This window comes from Solanum verrucosum, unplaced genomic scaffold (genome assembly GCF_900185275.1).
Source record: "Solanum verrucosum unplaced genomic scaffold, falcon-dt-bn FXZP01000238.1, whole genome shotgun sequence".
Classification (NCBI taxonomy): domain Eukaryota; kingdom Viridiplantae; phylum Streptophyta; class Magnoliopsida; order Solanales; family Solanaceae; genus Solanum; species Solanum verrucosum.
Window position 1 is genome coordinate 4,098,365 of NW_026020630.1, and position 15,777 is coordinate 4,114,141.

The window sequence follows — 15,777 nt, forward strand, 5'->3', positions numbered from 1 at the left end:
GTGGGGTCGGTCAAGTATTGTTTGTATGTTGTTATAATGTAATGTGTTTGTTGGGTATTTTTTATGTATTGGGTCGGGTTATAGGGGTAATGGGCTGGGTCGTGGGAATTAAGAGTGGGCTAGTAGGAATTTTGGAAATTTGCAAAGGGGGTTGGGTCGTTGTTTGCTGTATGTTATTGGAATGTAATGGGTATGGCATGGATTTGTATTGTTGTATTAAGGGTTGCTGCTGATTGTAAAAAACAATAGGGGTGGGGTCGGTTAAAAGTGGATTAAAAACTTAGTCAATTTAAGTTAGTTAAGATAGATTCGGCTAGTAATTAAATAAGACGAATTAATATAAATTAATTAACGAGCTTTTAATCCTAACGGAATAAAATAATTAACTTAATAAAAATATAATTAATTTAAACATGAACTAGTTAATTCAAAATCGTAATTATGATTTAAATTAAACTAAGTTAGTAAAACACTTAGCTAAAAAGAAATAAAAATATTTTGATATGATTTTCAAATATTTATAAAATATACTAATTAGACACATAATTATATAATAATTAACTTAATTATAAACTAATTAACTCGAAATATAAGTTATTAATTAATTTAAAACAAATAGCCAAATATTTAAATAAGACTAAAATCATTTTGAGACAATTTTCGAATATTTATGAAATATACTAATTTGACACATAATTATATAAAATATCATATTTATTATTTTAAAATTTATAAAAATGACAAAACCATTTAAAATGACTTGAAAATTATTTTGAATTTTATGAAGCTAATTATTTCAAATCGTTTAGATTTTAGGAAGCTCGATGATTAATTTATATTGGGGAGGGTCAAAATTGGGTGTCAACACATATTTTTACATTATTTAAGCATCCCCATTTGTAATATCATCACGGAGTGTATTACAAATTTTGTTATGATCAGAAAATACTTAGTTCTCTCTAACTCTTATTTTCTTCATGCTTGTTAGGTAGCAGAAGTTAGGTACTTCATTAAGATTAGTAAGGTAAGGACTAGCCCCCCTTGCTTGTACTTGTCCCTATTGATATTTTTTATGTTTAATAAAAGACCGCTAGACACTGTCTAGTGGTAAATTTGTTTTTTTTTTAAAAAATATTAGTACTAATTAAGTTACTCCCTTAATTTTAATTTGTATGTCTTGGTTATACATAATATTGATTTAACAAAGTAAAGACGACTTTTAAAATCTTATGATCTTAAACTTAAAAATATGTATAATGTTTCAAAATACACTTTAATTTTGCAATATTAAACATTGTAAAATAATCTTTTGAGAAACTTATAGGCGATAGCTAGATCAAGCGAAATAATCTTTATTTTATTCCTAGTACATATTTTCTCGACACACCAAAATCTGGTAAAATTCCGAATATTGTAATGTAGTGTATTTAAGTAGTTAGTTCTTAACTAGTAACATTTTTGTAAGTTTCTTTTTCAAGTCCTAATAGCTTCTATAAGCAACATGTCTTAAAGTCTACTAGGTGAAAAAACTCAACTTCCTCATCTTCCTTGATTAAGAAATATTCCTCATGTATACGATTGACCTTCATTTGCTAGAAGATCTATGCATTTTTTCGTCCCCTTCCTTCCGTTGCAAATACAAAACGCCATCAGAGCGCAGCGTAGTTGGAATGTCATATGTAAAACTTCAAGGACCATGGTCTTGATCTTCCATTTCTTCAAGTATAACATACTTAGTAGCTGCATTTCCTAATGGTGATCCAGATTCATCTTCACTTGTGCTACCTTTATGAATTTTGTCATACCTGAGTAACGAAAATGGAAAAATTACGACTTCAACACATGCCATTAAACCATGCCAAAGTCACATTTTCGACTAAAAATGGCTCGATATCAACAATTTGATTGAACTACTATAGCTTAAGCAAACATACCGTCGTTTTGATTAAGGACGACTAAAGTGCTAGGAACAGTTTGAACACTCCAACTTTGAGAACGCACATTCAGACACATCAACTCGTCTCCACTGAGTCAGTTGAACACTCCAACTTATAAAAGGATCAAACATAGACACCTCCAAAATTTATGTGTCAGGTGTCCACGAGACTCAGTGGGGACAAGTTGAGGTATCTAGATGTGTATTCTTAAAGTTGGAGTGTTTACTTTGATCAGTTGAGGCTAAGTTAAGGTGTCTACTAACTGAGGATCATAAATTGATAACATAAAACAGAACACACACATATTGTGTTCAGTAATCTAATTTTAATGTCAGTGCCGAACGAGACATTACGAGATAACTTCTTGCTAGAACATGAAGAATTCAGTCACTTACTTGTACCAGTTAAACAAACTGACACCAAACATTATCGTCATGAGACCAAACCCTTTCATCCAGGTAAAGGCGTCGTGAAAATAAAATACAGCAACCTGAACAGGGCAGCAAATTACACAATTACCAGATATATTACACAAATTGTTGAAAACATGGACTCCATAGACCATAGAAATTTGACAAATATCGAAAAATATTCAAGATTGAAGCAATCCACGTCCCATCTCAATCTATCAGTGTTTGAATAGTGCAATATCTTTGAGGTAAGTAAGCTTCAATCAACCAGAAAAAATAGGACTTAAAAGTGCAAAAAATTGCTTTGACATAATACATAGATAGACACTTTAAAGGTTGAACCTACAAGGTTTATACGACGTACAAGATAGTTACCGCCTCCTTTACAACTCCCGCTATTGTCACTGTTACTGCACTTGTGATAGACACAAGAATATATTCCGTCAACACCTGCAGTAAACAAACGTTGCTAGGTAAGCATGAAGAAGTTATCATTATGTACGTCCAAGTTCTTTAATAATTGATAATCATTTCTAAACGAACTAAGCCTATTAGAAGGCTTCATTTTCTCCGGGAAAAGAAAGGAAAAGCAAAAAAACCACTATGAGAAAGAAAATCCACAAATTGAACTGATACTAGTGCTTAGACACATACATACCATAAAAAAAGCCAAAGTTCCGCCAAAAAGCATCAACAAACAACTTCTAGCTATATGCCATGACGTATCAAAGTAATTGGTGTGTCTGAATTCGTGCCACGGATCAAAAATAAGGGACAACACAGCAGTTGAAAGAGTCATTACTGGAGTAACATAGCTCATTAGTGTGAGTGGATTTTTTAAACCTACAATAACCAAAGCATGCATTTCATCACACAATTTATTCACAAACTATAAAACAGATAACGAATCAACATACTCCCTCCGTCCCATTTTATGTGGCAACATTTCCTTTTTGGTCAGTCCCAAAAAGAATGTCACATTTCCTTATATGGAAAGTATTTAAAGGTACAATTCATTTTTTACCCTTGTTGGTCCCACTTAATCTTAAAATAATATTCCAATACATTTATGAGGAGAGAGAAAAGTGAGTCTACTTTTTAAAGGGTAATTTGGTAAACATTTCAAAGTCTTCATTTATTTCTTAAACTCCGTGCCCGGTCAAATGTTGCCACATAAAATGGGACGGAGGGAGTATTAATTTGGTCAAAACTAGGACTACGACAAAGTAGGGTTTGAGCTGTGGAATTAGCCACTGATTTGTGTCAGGATAGGCTGCCTACATCACACTCTCTTGAGGTGCGGCCCTACCTTGGACCCTGCGTGTTTGCAAGATGCTTCGTGCATCGAACTGACCCTTTAAAACAAGATCAGATTTGATGTAGTCTAAGTAGAGGTGCAGTCGCTGCTGCTACGACTGCTAATAATAATGATGATGACAACAACATTTCTAGAATGTTCAAAATTTGCTAAGAGTTGTTCATAGTCCTTACCATAGGCTTCTTTCTTTATGCCAGTTTTATGTTCAGCACAACCAGTTGGATATGGGAAAACAAACAGAAAAATACAGAAAGTAAGCAAACATACTATTGACAAAACAACGGAACGAGAAATCAATGATAACAATGCAATGAGTGTCACAAAATCCAGCCTGCAGAAGAATCTGAGTCATAGTCCAGCGAAATCCAGACATAACTGCAGCAAGCATAACAAAGACAAATCCCCAAAACTCAAATTCTGTCTCCTTTGCAACTGCATTATCAGAAAATGGAGTCAGACTTATCTACCAAACGGATGTAAATTAACAAACGACACAGTTATCAACAAGACGATAAAGCTTACGAAAACACTCATTAAGAAGATTACCTAAGTTTATCCAAATTGTCAATGATAGTTGTGAAACGAGAAAATATTGTACGATAAAGTAAACGTTTTTATCTGGTGCACAAGTGAAGGTTACGGATATGATTTATGAATGACAGATGAAGGTGAAAATTATGATACTTCTTCATATATGAGAATAAATAATACAAGAAATGACCAAGATGATCCCCAGCAGCTTTACACTTGGAGACTCCAACCTTACACAAATAATTGAGGCCATGTATTCAGCTTAGATATGAGCCCCGTCAAATGTATCGTATTCATAAAAAATAGTTATTTCATAGACTTCAGGTTTTTAGTCCATAACAAATTAACAATCACATTCTATCAAGTCCTCATATGGAAAAAAAAGTTGCATTTATGAATAATATTGTTGGATGTACATCTATTATAAAGGATCAAGTAGAAATACGATGATTCTGGCCCGGATATCCCCCAAATAAAAAGCACAATAAAACATAAGAGATCAGTGGTTAGAAGTAGTACCTGAAAGCAAATGCGAAGAATAGGTGAAAGATGGGAGATGCAAATTTACACTGCAATGACATAAATTGCATTTAGGAATCCCGTATTCGTATCAGAATAAGGAAGGAGAAAACAAAGTAAGAAATCTGTTATTCTAATCGATAATAGATGATTATTTGAGTGGCCCTTGAAGGCTTTGACAATCACACTTACTTTAGTGGCAGAGAGTTGTGACTGATAAATTTCAAGGCACGTAAATGCAAATGACATAATACATATATTGGCCCCTAAACTTGGCTTCAAATTTTAACTTTGACCTCCAACTTTCATAATGCACAAATAGGCACTTTAACTATCTTACCTTTAAATAAATAAACACACGATTTTTGGAGCCAAAAGCGTGAAATGCAAGCGCTACCACGTGTATTAGTGACCCACTCAATGGCTGCCAACTATTCAATGCATGTGGGCCCGTTTTCCTATCTATTTGACACCTTTTTAATTTGCCATGCATTTATTTTAATGAATATGGACCCCACCTCACTAATTCCATTCCCTTCTCTTTATTTTTGCCTCACAACTTCTTCCTTCACTTTCATTTTGTGGTAAATTAATATTTGAAAATGTCAATTATTTAATTTATAATTTATTTGTCTTATTTCTTTTTTTAATTTATGTGTATTCAAAGATTACATTTAAGATACTATAAATTATTAGACTTAATATTTAAAAAAATTTATTACAAATTTGAAAATTACGTAATATACACTATTAATTACTAATTTAAAATATTTTTTCAATCTAATAAGAGCCTACAAACACGCTATACGTTATATTTAAAAGTACTATAAATCATAATTAAAATATTTTTTTTAGAAAATTTTTTGTTGACTCTTGAAATTCTATCGGTGACACATGAATTTGAATAGATGGAATAATAAATATTATTGAAAGTTAACAATACTATAAGTTATTCAAAAATGACGTTAATGATTTTTATAAATTATAACAAATTAGAAACTAAAATATTTTTGAAAAAAACATACAAAAAATTAGTTGATGAATCAGCCACCACACCGTGGACATGTATGTTTTTTGTGATTAAAATTGAGTTTAAGGGTTATTTTGGTCATTTAAGGATTTTTCTTTAAACTTCAAGCTTTATTAATAGTGATGTATTCATTTTAGAGTTAACATGAACATTTACTACCATATAAATATATAAAATTTATTCAAATTTAAAATTTAAAACTATTTATTTAACGTCAATTAAAAATTAACTTTTAAATTAATTATTAGCACGGGCTCTTCATCACTAGTATATAATATAATAAGCGGGAATAGAGAGGACGTTGGGGTCGACACGTGTTCCTTTTTCCTTCTGGACAAAAAAAGACTATACAGGCAGGAGGTCAACCTGTAAAAAAAAAGGGGACCCATATTTTACTATTGAAGGATACGTGTTTCTTTTAAATTTCTTTTACCATACTAAATAATTGTATAAAATATTATAAATCACGATAATTAATTACTTAAATATTTAAAAGATATAAAAATATATAAAAGATCTGATTGACTCTTCAAATTTTACCGGTGACGCATAAATTCGGACAAATGAAATAATATATATTATTTGAAAATTTCTTAGAAAGTACTATAAATTACAGTAATTAACAGCTAGAAATATTTCAAAGACAAAAAAAATTGATTGAATCTCAAAAAAAAAATTTAGTACTACACGTGTTCCTTTTTCCTTCTTGCCAAAAAAAAACTTCATTATAAATTTTTTTCGTAATAACAAAATTTTTTATTAAATGTCACTTGCATTTTGCAGTAAACAACAAATAATGCAAAAAAGAGGGGAAAATTGTTGAAAAAAATATAAAAAGGGTTTAATTGTCCTTTCAATGCTTTTTTTACTGTTGACCCCCTGAATTTTTACATCTGACGCGCCTAATTTGAGTGTATTTCACGCATTTTGCCAGGTAGGATCCGAGTGTTTTTTTGTTTAAGTTTTGGATAGTTAAAGTGCCTATTTGTGCATTATGAAAGTTAGAGGTCAAAGTTAAAATTTGAAGCTAAGTTTAGGGGTCAATATATGTATTATGCCAATGCAAATACTAGAGCCCTCGACAAATGTTAGGGTCGTGAGTTTAACAAAGCATGCTTTCTCAGAGCTCAATTTTTGAAGAAAAATTTGCAGTCTATCAGTATTGACACAAACTGTATGATTGAAAACAAAAAGGAGAAAGAGTTACACACCATAGTGGCAAATGTGACTGAGATGAAAACAAGGGATGCAATGCTGAGGTTCACATCCATTGCTGTTGTAAAAGCTGTCGGTACAACTGTGAAAGGCAAAGGCCGTCTATAGTATTAGTTGTTAAGAAGTGAGTATAACTATTAACAGGACAATATCGAAAGAAAGTATTTATAGATGATATTAAGATATCGTGGAAAAAGATTCCTACATAAAGGTTAGAAATGAAAGACATAAGAGATTATATGTCTTGAACTCATGAAGAACTAACTAGGATAAAAATTGAGATTCTCGTACGTAACAGGAACTGCCTCTATTTGTGTACATAAAAGTTCATTTGAAACCATTGTCGATATATCAGTAAAAAGCTAATAAGTGTAACATGTGGGCTTAACTAAGTCACAAACTATGGCTAATTGAAGCTGTCAACTCATAAGATGCACATACATTCAAGCTTGTTAATAATCCTACTCTCGTCTTTCTATGTTTCGTAAACAAATCTACTGGACAAGTGCATAAACACATTATACACATATTTCCTTCTCTATAATATCATATGCCTTTCAAATACTTTTAGCTTTCTACTCAATTGAAACCAAAGAAAAAAGGGAATTATTACGTCTCAGTCTAAAACAAGTTGGGATCATCTATATGTGACCAAGTTCCCCACTTAAATTCACCTCAGGACAACACTTTACGAAATAAACATAATCATGAAAAGTACTAGAAGTTCTCTATATTTCCTACTGGCATAAGAAACTCTATCATATAGTCCTACAAAACTCCTAGAAAGCATCGGCCTGAAGTAAACGTATGAACATGAGAAAAATATTTCTAAAGCTTCAATATACAGCAACAACAATAACTAATACGTCTCAGTCTTCATTGGTCATGTTCCCCATCTCAATTCATCTTAGGCCAACATTTTACGAAATAAAATAGAAAAGTTATCCACATTTTCTAGTGGCATATGAATCTCTAATATATAATCATTACTACAAATAATTCAATACACATCAATGAAAAAAAGGACAAAACGCAATGAAATTCAATACTTACAATGTCAAGAACAAGCTGACACAAAACCATACAAGTATAAAGAAAAATGTCTTCAACACATCAATTTCAGCAACACCATTCTTTGAAACTAGCTGTGGTGAGTCATGATAATCCGAGAAAGCTGAGCGATTATCATCATCATCATCATCACTATCACCACATTCAATATCATCATCGATAGATCCTCGATGACTCGATGAACCATTCTCTACCTCAAATGAAACATACCTATCTTCTCCACTACCAAAATCACCACTACCCCTTCTTGGAAATTTGAATCACCAGACTTCAAAACTTTAGCCACTCCACATCCTGTGATAGGCTATAATATAACAGAAAAGAAAAGTACTTATGAGAAACATTATCAAGATATGAAAAATGAAAAAGGGTGCGCGGAGGAAACATTTTTCTCTCCCAGATATCTCTCATCTGAGATCTCTGGGGAATAGGATCAAGTTGGCCCTAGCGAACAGCTTGATGCACTATCTCCATTCAACCCTTTGAGTGAAATGCAACAAAAGAAAAGGAAGGAAAATCCATGGACCGATCCCATCATCTCCACCCCGTAGGAACTGTGAGATCACCCCAAGGATGGCTTCGGCATCCAGGGGTCACAAACCGACCATAGAATCCTGTTCAACAAGTGGAACGCATTAGCTGTCCCCTCTAAGGTTGGGCAGTCAGGGTCGGAGAAAGGCAAAGACTCATTCTTAAAACCAACGTTCTTAAGACCAAAGAGTCAGGCGGAAGGGGGGGGGGGGAGAAGCCTTCCATTCCTGGTTCTCATGTAGTTGGATCCTCCGGAACCACAAGAATCCTTAGTTAGAATGGGATTCCAACTCAACACCTTTTGAGTGAGATTTTGAGAACTCGGATACGAAGGTATCAAACTCGTATGCCCAGTAATTTTTTCACGTTCGTATCGTAAAAGTTATCTTGGAGGTAGGGAAATAAGTTTTACAAATGAAATTCCACTTCAATTGTGTCCTCCTCCCGTTCTCTAACACACTTTATCTAAACTCTCATCCCCACCGGAAAGCAATATATATCCCACACGCCTACCTCACATAGTATTTATCTAGATTATACACAAATATTTTTTACTTACGCGTATTAAATATAAGAAAATAAATATGAAACTCATTCATTTTCTAAGAAAATACACTCATCATTACCAAACACCCCTATATAATGTTAAATAAAAAAACATCCAAGATCTACACAATTACATGGGAAATTTAAACTCACTTGTAAATTGTTTCAATTTAATGTTGTTATTCTTAAATTCCATATCAGATTCCTTAGGATAACCTTCCACATAATGTTTTAGAATGATCTGTTTGTTGTTCATCACTTCCTCTGCAATTTCTCACTTCAATTTATGTGAATCAAGAGTTGTCCAAGAATATATCTGGATCCGGCTCCTCTTCATTTTATTTTTCCTAAATTGATATAAGTAAAATTTAATTACTAAGATTTAGTTAATCAAAATAAATCTGTTTTATGATTTAGATAATTACTACATAATATATTTAATTTTATAAATTATTATTAATCTCGCAATCTTAAATCTCTTTCGACCTTTTATTTTGTCACGCCCCGAGCCTACACCCTGGGCGGGACCGGCACCTGGAGACCATTGCTGGCCCCAGGCGAACCCTTGGCCTGGCTTTCTTAACTCAACGGAAACCTAACTCAACAAAAATAACTCAACGTCATGCAAAGACATAAACAATTTAACTAATAAAATATGGCCCAAAGGGCAACTCGAGCCTCAAAAATAGAATATTTACATAATATATATATATACATATACATGGATGAGAGACTCAAAACTAACTGACTGACTGGCTGTCTGACTGTCTATTGAAGCCTCTAATATACTGAGATGGATGTGGGGACAGACCCCGCAACATCCTAATAGAACAAAACTAAGTACACAAAATAATTGAGTCCTCCGGAATGCAAGGAGGCTCACCACAGACTCTGGAGTGCTCAGCTGGATCAACGACGTGCAGGATGTTGATCCGGGGTACCTGTATCTGCATCATAAGACGATGCAGGCCAACTGGCGTCAGTACATGGAATGTACGAATATGTGAGCTGGAAAAGCTGAACCACAACTTAAGCTTGAAAGGAGAACAAGAGATCACTTACCTTGACTCTGAACGACTCATATACATAACTGGACTCAAAGTAAAGCAATAAGACACGAGCCACACATATAAAGCTTGTAAAAGAATGTAAACAACTTAGATCGTTAAGGATAAAATGACAACAAACTCCACTTTTCTTTTATAAACTTAATACAGCTTTTGTGGGAGGTTCTTTAACCGACAACCACCACTACGAGCCTTAGTGATGATACAACGTTTTACCTCACGTTGCCAAAGGACCATCCTATACCTTGCCATCGATATAGGACCTTACTTTTGCTTAGTGGATCCACTAGCCTAATCTTGCGTGATCATCTAAAAAGAATGATACGACAAGTCCCATGTTGGCACATGGTTCTTATGGAGAGTTGAGTTAATATGAACTCGTGCCCCCAATTCGGTGCTCAATACTACTCCCAAAAAATACTTTGGCTCATGCTTTTAAAATAACTTCTTTCTTTGATTGAGATAATTACTCAAAACTTTAGCCCAAAGGCTCCTTTGGGGAAAGAAAACATGATTCCCTTCTTATTCAAATATAATAGCATTTACAACCTCCTTTGGGAATACTTAGTTCCCTAATAGCTTTCTCTTTTTTTTTTAGAAGAGAATTCAACTTTAAACTCATGACTTAGCTTGAAACTAAGACTCTTACTCGACTTGAAACTTCACTTGACTTGGAACTATCTTTCCTTGAATCGGAATTATGAATTCAAGGTGTTCGATCACATGTTATGGAAGGATTCTTGAACGCTTAGACGCACTTTGGAACGTCGAAAACAACTATAAAACATAGGTGAATTACTTTGGAACATGCATGAGAAAGTGAGAAAAGAAGAGGGGAAACTTGGCTGAGACTTCAGATTTCTGGTGACACAGATGGGACTTACGGTCGCCATCGACGGACCGTAGATGGACTTACGGTCCGTACTGCAGGTCCGTAGATTGCGTCAGAGATTTTCCCCAGAATTCATTTAAGAAAAAGACTAAGTGTTGACCTACGGTCCTGACTTACGGTCCGTAGGTCAGGCCACGGACCGTAGGTCGTGACCGTAGATCGATGCCCCAAAAACCAACTTCTGTTCCGATTGACGGTTGACCAGTACGGACCGTCGATCGATCTACGGTTCGTAGGTCAGTCCCGTAGATGGGGATCGACAGCCCAGAAATTTCTGCAAATCGATGGTGGATCAACCTTTAAAGGGTCATAGCTCTTAGAATCATAATCCCCTCAACCTACAATAGGTTTCAACCTAAATGCACAACCCAATCAAGCTCACAACGAACAATAACTTCAACAACCTCAACAACAATATCAACAACAACTAACAACTTCGACACTTCAACAACAATTCCCAATCTTTTCTCAAACATAGAATAAACTTGTGTGTGTGAGGGAAAGGATCAACCCACACGAAAAACTCACATACCTTGATAGGGATCACCCCCGACGAAAATCCACAATGGTCTTGACAAATCTCCTCTTTCTTCTCTTCTTCTTCTTCTCCTTCTTCTCTTCTTCAATCTCAAGAACCCTAACTCTTTCTCTTTCAAAAATGGGACAAAAATGATCCAAAGATCATCCTAATACAACAATATGAGCTCAAAAGAATTGGCTAGGGAAAAGACTAAAATGCCCTTAATGATTCCCGGACGGATTTCCTTGTCAACTGCCCAACTTTCAAAGGTCATAACTCCCTCATACGAACTCGGAATCGAGCAAACTCGGTGGCGTTGGAAAGGTCGTTCCACGAACTTTGCAACCATAACTGGAATTCCACCTAACTCATCCTGAGCTAGAATTTATGGCTGTTCAAAGTTGGCCAAAATTTCACATTTTCCATACTTAGCCAAAATTTCCAAACTTTAAATTCTTTCAAAAAAATGAAAATTTCAAATTCTAAGCCTCTTCAATTATTTCATATTGCCGGATGTTACATATTTGCCTAAATAAGTTCAAGGGCAAACAATAAGAATTTCTTTAGTTTAGAGTCTAATTATGTGCGTCTTTAAAATTAATGTTTGCGTCAGATTTCCGTTCCCAAACACATATATGCGACACATCCAAATATATGTATCTTGGATAAATGAATTAAAATTAGGTCTAATTTATTTATGATATACTGTATTCAAGGGTAATTCATATGTATCTGGAAACACTGACTCTCTCACTCATATCTCTTATCTTGCTCGCCTCTCTCGCTCACCTCTCTCCTTATGTATCTTTATTTCAGAATGTTTATGAATTGTATATGATATCTCAAATACATGTATCTAGTCTCAGATACATGTATCTAGTGTAATTTGCATATATCTGGGATACACTAACTCTTTCGCTTGCCTCTCGCCTCTCTCACTCGCTTTCTTCCTATGTATCTGCATTTCAGAATGTATCTAGTAGCAAAAATACATGTACCTTGGTATATCTAACTTGAAATCTAGTATGAAACAATCAATTAATGACTAATTATTTCAAACCATACAGAGAATTAGTAAATACCTGATAGAAATGTTTGTGTATTTAAGTATTTAAACCATGACACAATAGCTTTCCTTTCAAGTAAAAACTTGAGAGAAAATGGAAAGGATCCAAATCCATTCATTCACATGAAATCATCACAACTTGCTTTCCAACATTGAGACCAGAGAAGAGACCAACTAGAGCACTAGGAGCACTTTCAAAACCTTCAGCTATGTCTTCCACATACACAATGTTACCAGCCTTTATTTGTGGAATGATCATTTCCAAATACTTAGGATAAAGATGATAGTAATCAAAAACAAGAAATCCTTCCATACGGATTCGTTTCGCGATGAGGCAAAACAAGTTGTGCACTCCTTCAGTCTTGTCAAGGTTGTATTGTGAAATCATTCCACACACAGCAATACGACCATGAAGTTTCATATTCACAAGAACTGCATCAAGCATTTTACCTCCAACATTCTCAAAGTATATGTCAATTCCATCAGGGAAGTACCTAATAGATAAACCAATACGAAAAAAGGTCATATTTACTCCTATATTATCGAAAATTAAAGGTCTAGTATTGCTTTTCCGTTATACAATCAGTTCATATATACCTTTAGCGTTATATTAGATATTTTTTCATATATGCCCTTAATGTTACAAAAGTGGTTCAAATCTTCATTAATCATTAATCCCATTCATTTTAACCAAAACGAAATGTCAATCCACTACACACAATTCTAATTCTAAGGTGAAAGGGACTATTTCTACTAGATAAGTGGCAACTTTAGAATAAGGAGAAGATACGACAAATGTAATTTTCTTTGTTAGTTGAACCAATGTATTTTGCTTATAGTATGAAAGTCTATGTCATCTTAGTTATCCTCGTTGTTCACTATCAAGAGGTTAGGTCCATGTCTCCCTCTGCTTTTGTAACTTTTTGGATGTTATAGACATGATAGGGGTCAAGCCTAACCTCCCACATCGTTAAGGTGATGGCTTAAAATTAAAAAAGAAGGTGTCGCCAACACCTTCATCCTGGAAACTATTTTTTTCCATAGTAATTAGTGTTTTCTTGTGGGAATTTATAAGATTACTTACCTCTTCAAAGCTGCATCTAAATCCTGCTCCTCTTTATAGTTAAAAGCTTCATCAAAACCAAACTTGGTCTTCAACATATCAACCTTTAATAATAATAATGAATAGATGAGATAGCTAGATTATTTAACAATGATTAAGATAAGTAAGATAACTTATAAGCCACTAATAAAATTCAAGAATGAAATGTTTAAGTACTTACCTTTTGTTTATTTCCAGCACTACCAACAACATAACAACCTATCATCTTTGCAAATTGTCCAACAAGTTGACCAACTGCTCCAGAAGCAGCTGAAACAAACACAGTTTCACCCTTCTTAGGGGAGCAAACCTCATAAAAACCAGCATAAGCTGTCACCCCAGGCATCCCTGCAAGAGCAGAAAATTATGTCCGAGTCTAAGTAGATTACCAATCCATTCCCCAACCAACCATCACTACATCAAAAACGATCTTTAGTGACAATTAATTAACGGTAATAGTTCAATCGCCACTAAATATGTATTTTTAATGGCAATTAGCACTCTTTGTATATGTTCCTAAAGTGTTTAGCGACATTGGATCTAATGACACTTAACTAATGCCGGTAAAGACTTTAGCACTCTTTATTAATGTGTCTATTTATTGCCGCTAAAAGTTGTTTTTGTTGTAGTACCACTATGGGACTCTAACACTCCCTTCAAATCCAAGCCCAACTGGAGCGCGTGGACCAAGATCCCAAATAGGGATGAACATGGTTCATATATAGATATATATCATGTAAAGTAATGACGCTTGGGTCTAACTCAACCCCGAAAATTATTTTTTTTAAATCCATATAACTAGAGACCCCAACTAATGTAAGACTTTAACTCAGTCGAAAACACTCACCAAGGATTCCTGTATAATAGGAAAGAGGCACATCCTTGTCATGATCAATTTTAAACATACTTTGAGTAGATGTTACAATACTATATTCCTCCCATCCAGTCATTCCCCAAACTAAGTCACCTTCTTGGAAATTTGAATCACCAGATTTCAAAACTTTAGACACTCCATATCCTGTAATAGGCTGCGGACAAAAAATAAGTAAGAAAATCACTTACATATTTTCTTGAAAAGTATATATACTGAACACACCAATAATGTTAAATTTGAAACAATCAAGGTCTACACTATTTAAAGATTTTATATTCAATTGTTATGATTTATAATACTTTTAACATTGTTCTTAAATATTTATAAAAAAATAAAGATTTTATATTCAAATCCAGATCAAGATTAACAAGTTCGACTCTCAAAATTCGAACTTGATTTTGAAAGTCTTTTGAAAATAATCTCTCTACCTCCACAAGATAGAAATTAAGCCAGTACTTACCACCCTCCCCAGATCCACGATCACGGGTTGTTTAGATTGACTTTGTTTTAAGTAGCTTATAAGCAAAAACTTAAAAGTCACGAGTTGAGAATACTCATACTTTTAACTTATTTTTGTATTTTCTCAGTCTTAAAAAGGTGTTTTTTATCAAACACCTTCAAAAAAATTTAAAAAGAAGATTAAAAACCAAAAACTGTTTAAAATAAGTTAATCCAAACACTCACTTATAAAAACACATTAAATATATTTTTTGACTCTCGAAATTTGAACGTACAATATTTATCAACTAAATAATCATATGTGTGGTAGTAAATTATTGAAATACTTACATAACCAGGAGTGAAGGATTGAATATAGCTACCCTCAAGTTTGCTCATACGGTTACGCATGTAAGGGTCACAAGACAAGTAAAGATTCTTCAAAATAACAACATTAGAACCTTCTTGAACATTCAATTTAATGATACTATTCTTAAATTCCATATCAGATTCCTTAGGATAACCTTCCACATAATGTTTTAGAATGATTTGTTTGTTGTTCATCATTTCTTCTGCCATTTCTAGCTTTAATGTGAATGAAGAGTTGTGGTAAAAATAGGTGTATATATGTATATAGAGAGAGAAGAATTAGGGGTACGAGGCGTATACCTTAATATGACGTTTGATTTGTAATTTTAGAACTTGTAGAA

The 15,777-nt window shown here is 33.8% G+C and overlaps 1 protein-coding gene and 1 pseudogene across 2 annotated transcripts in view; both read right to left on the reverse strand.

Annotated features, from left to right (window-relative positions):
• The window catches only part of LOC125811740 (2-alkenal reductase (NADP(+)-dependent)-like), a 71,336-nt gene extending 55,663 nt beyond the window's left edge, over positions 1-15,673 (reverse strand). Inside the window, exons 1-5 of one of the 2 annotated variants that reach the window (XM_049491278.1) lie at positions 15,419-15,673; positions 14,603-14,783; positions 13,937-14,103; positions 13,738-13,820; positions 12,667-13,147 (exon numbers count right to left, since the gene is read on the reverse strand). In XM_049491278.1, coding sequence (XP_049347235.1) covers positions 12,769-13,147; positions 13,738-13,820; positions 13,937-14,103; positions 14,603-14,783; positions 15,419-15,646 — 1,038 coding nt within the window. In that variant the 5' untranslated portion in view covers positions 15,647-15,673 and the 3' untranslated portion in view covers positions 12,667-12,768. Of the gene's footprint in view, positions 1-12,666; positions 13,148-13,737; positions 13,821-13,936; positions 14,104-14,602; positions 14,784-15,418 lie in introns of those variants that run through there. The other variant, XM_049491280.1, reaches the window with a different exon arrangement.
• LOC125811840 (probable sugar phosphate/phosphate translocator At1g06470) lies at positions 1,683-9,364 on the reverse strand (annotated as a pseudogene).
• Positions 15,674-15,777: the final 104 nt, after the last annotated feature.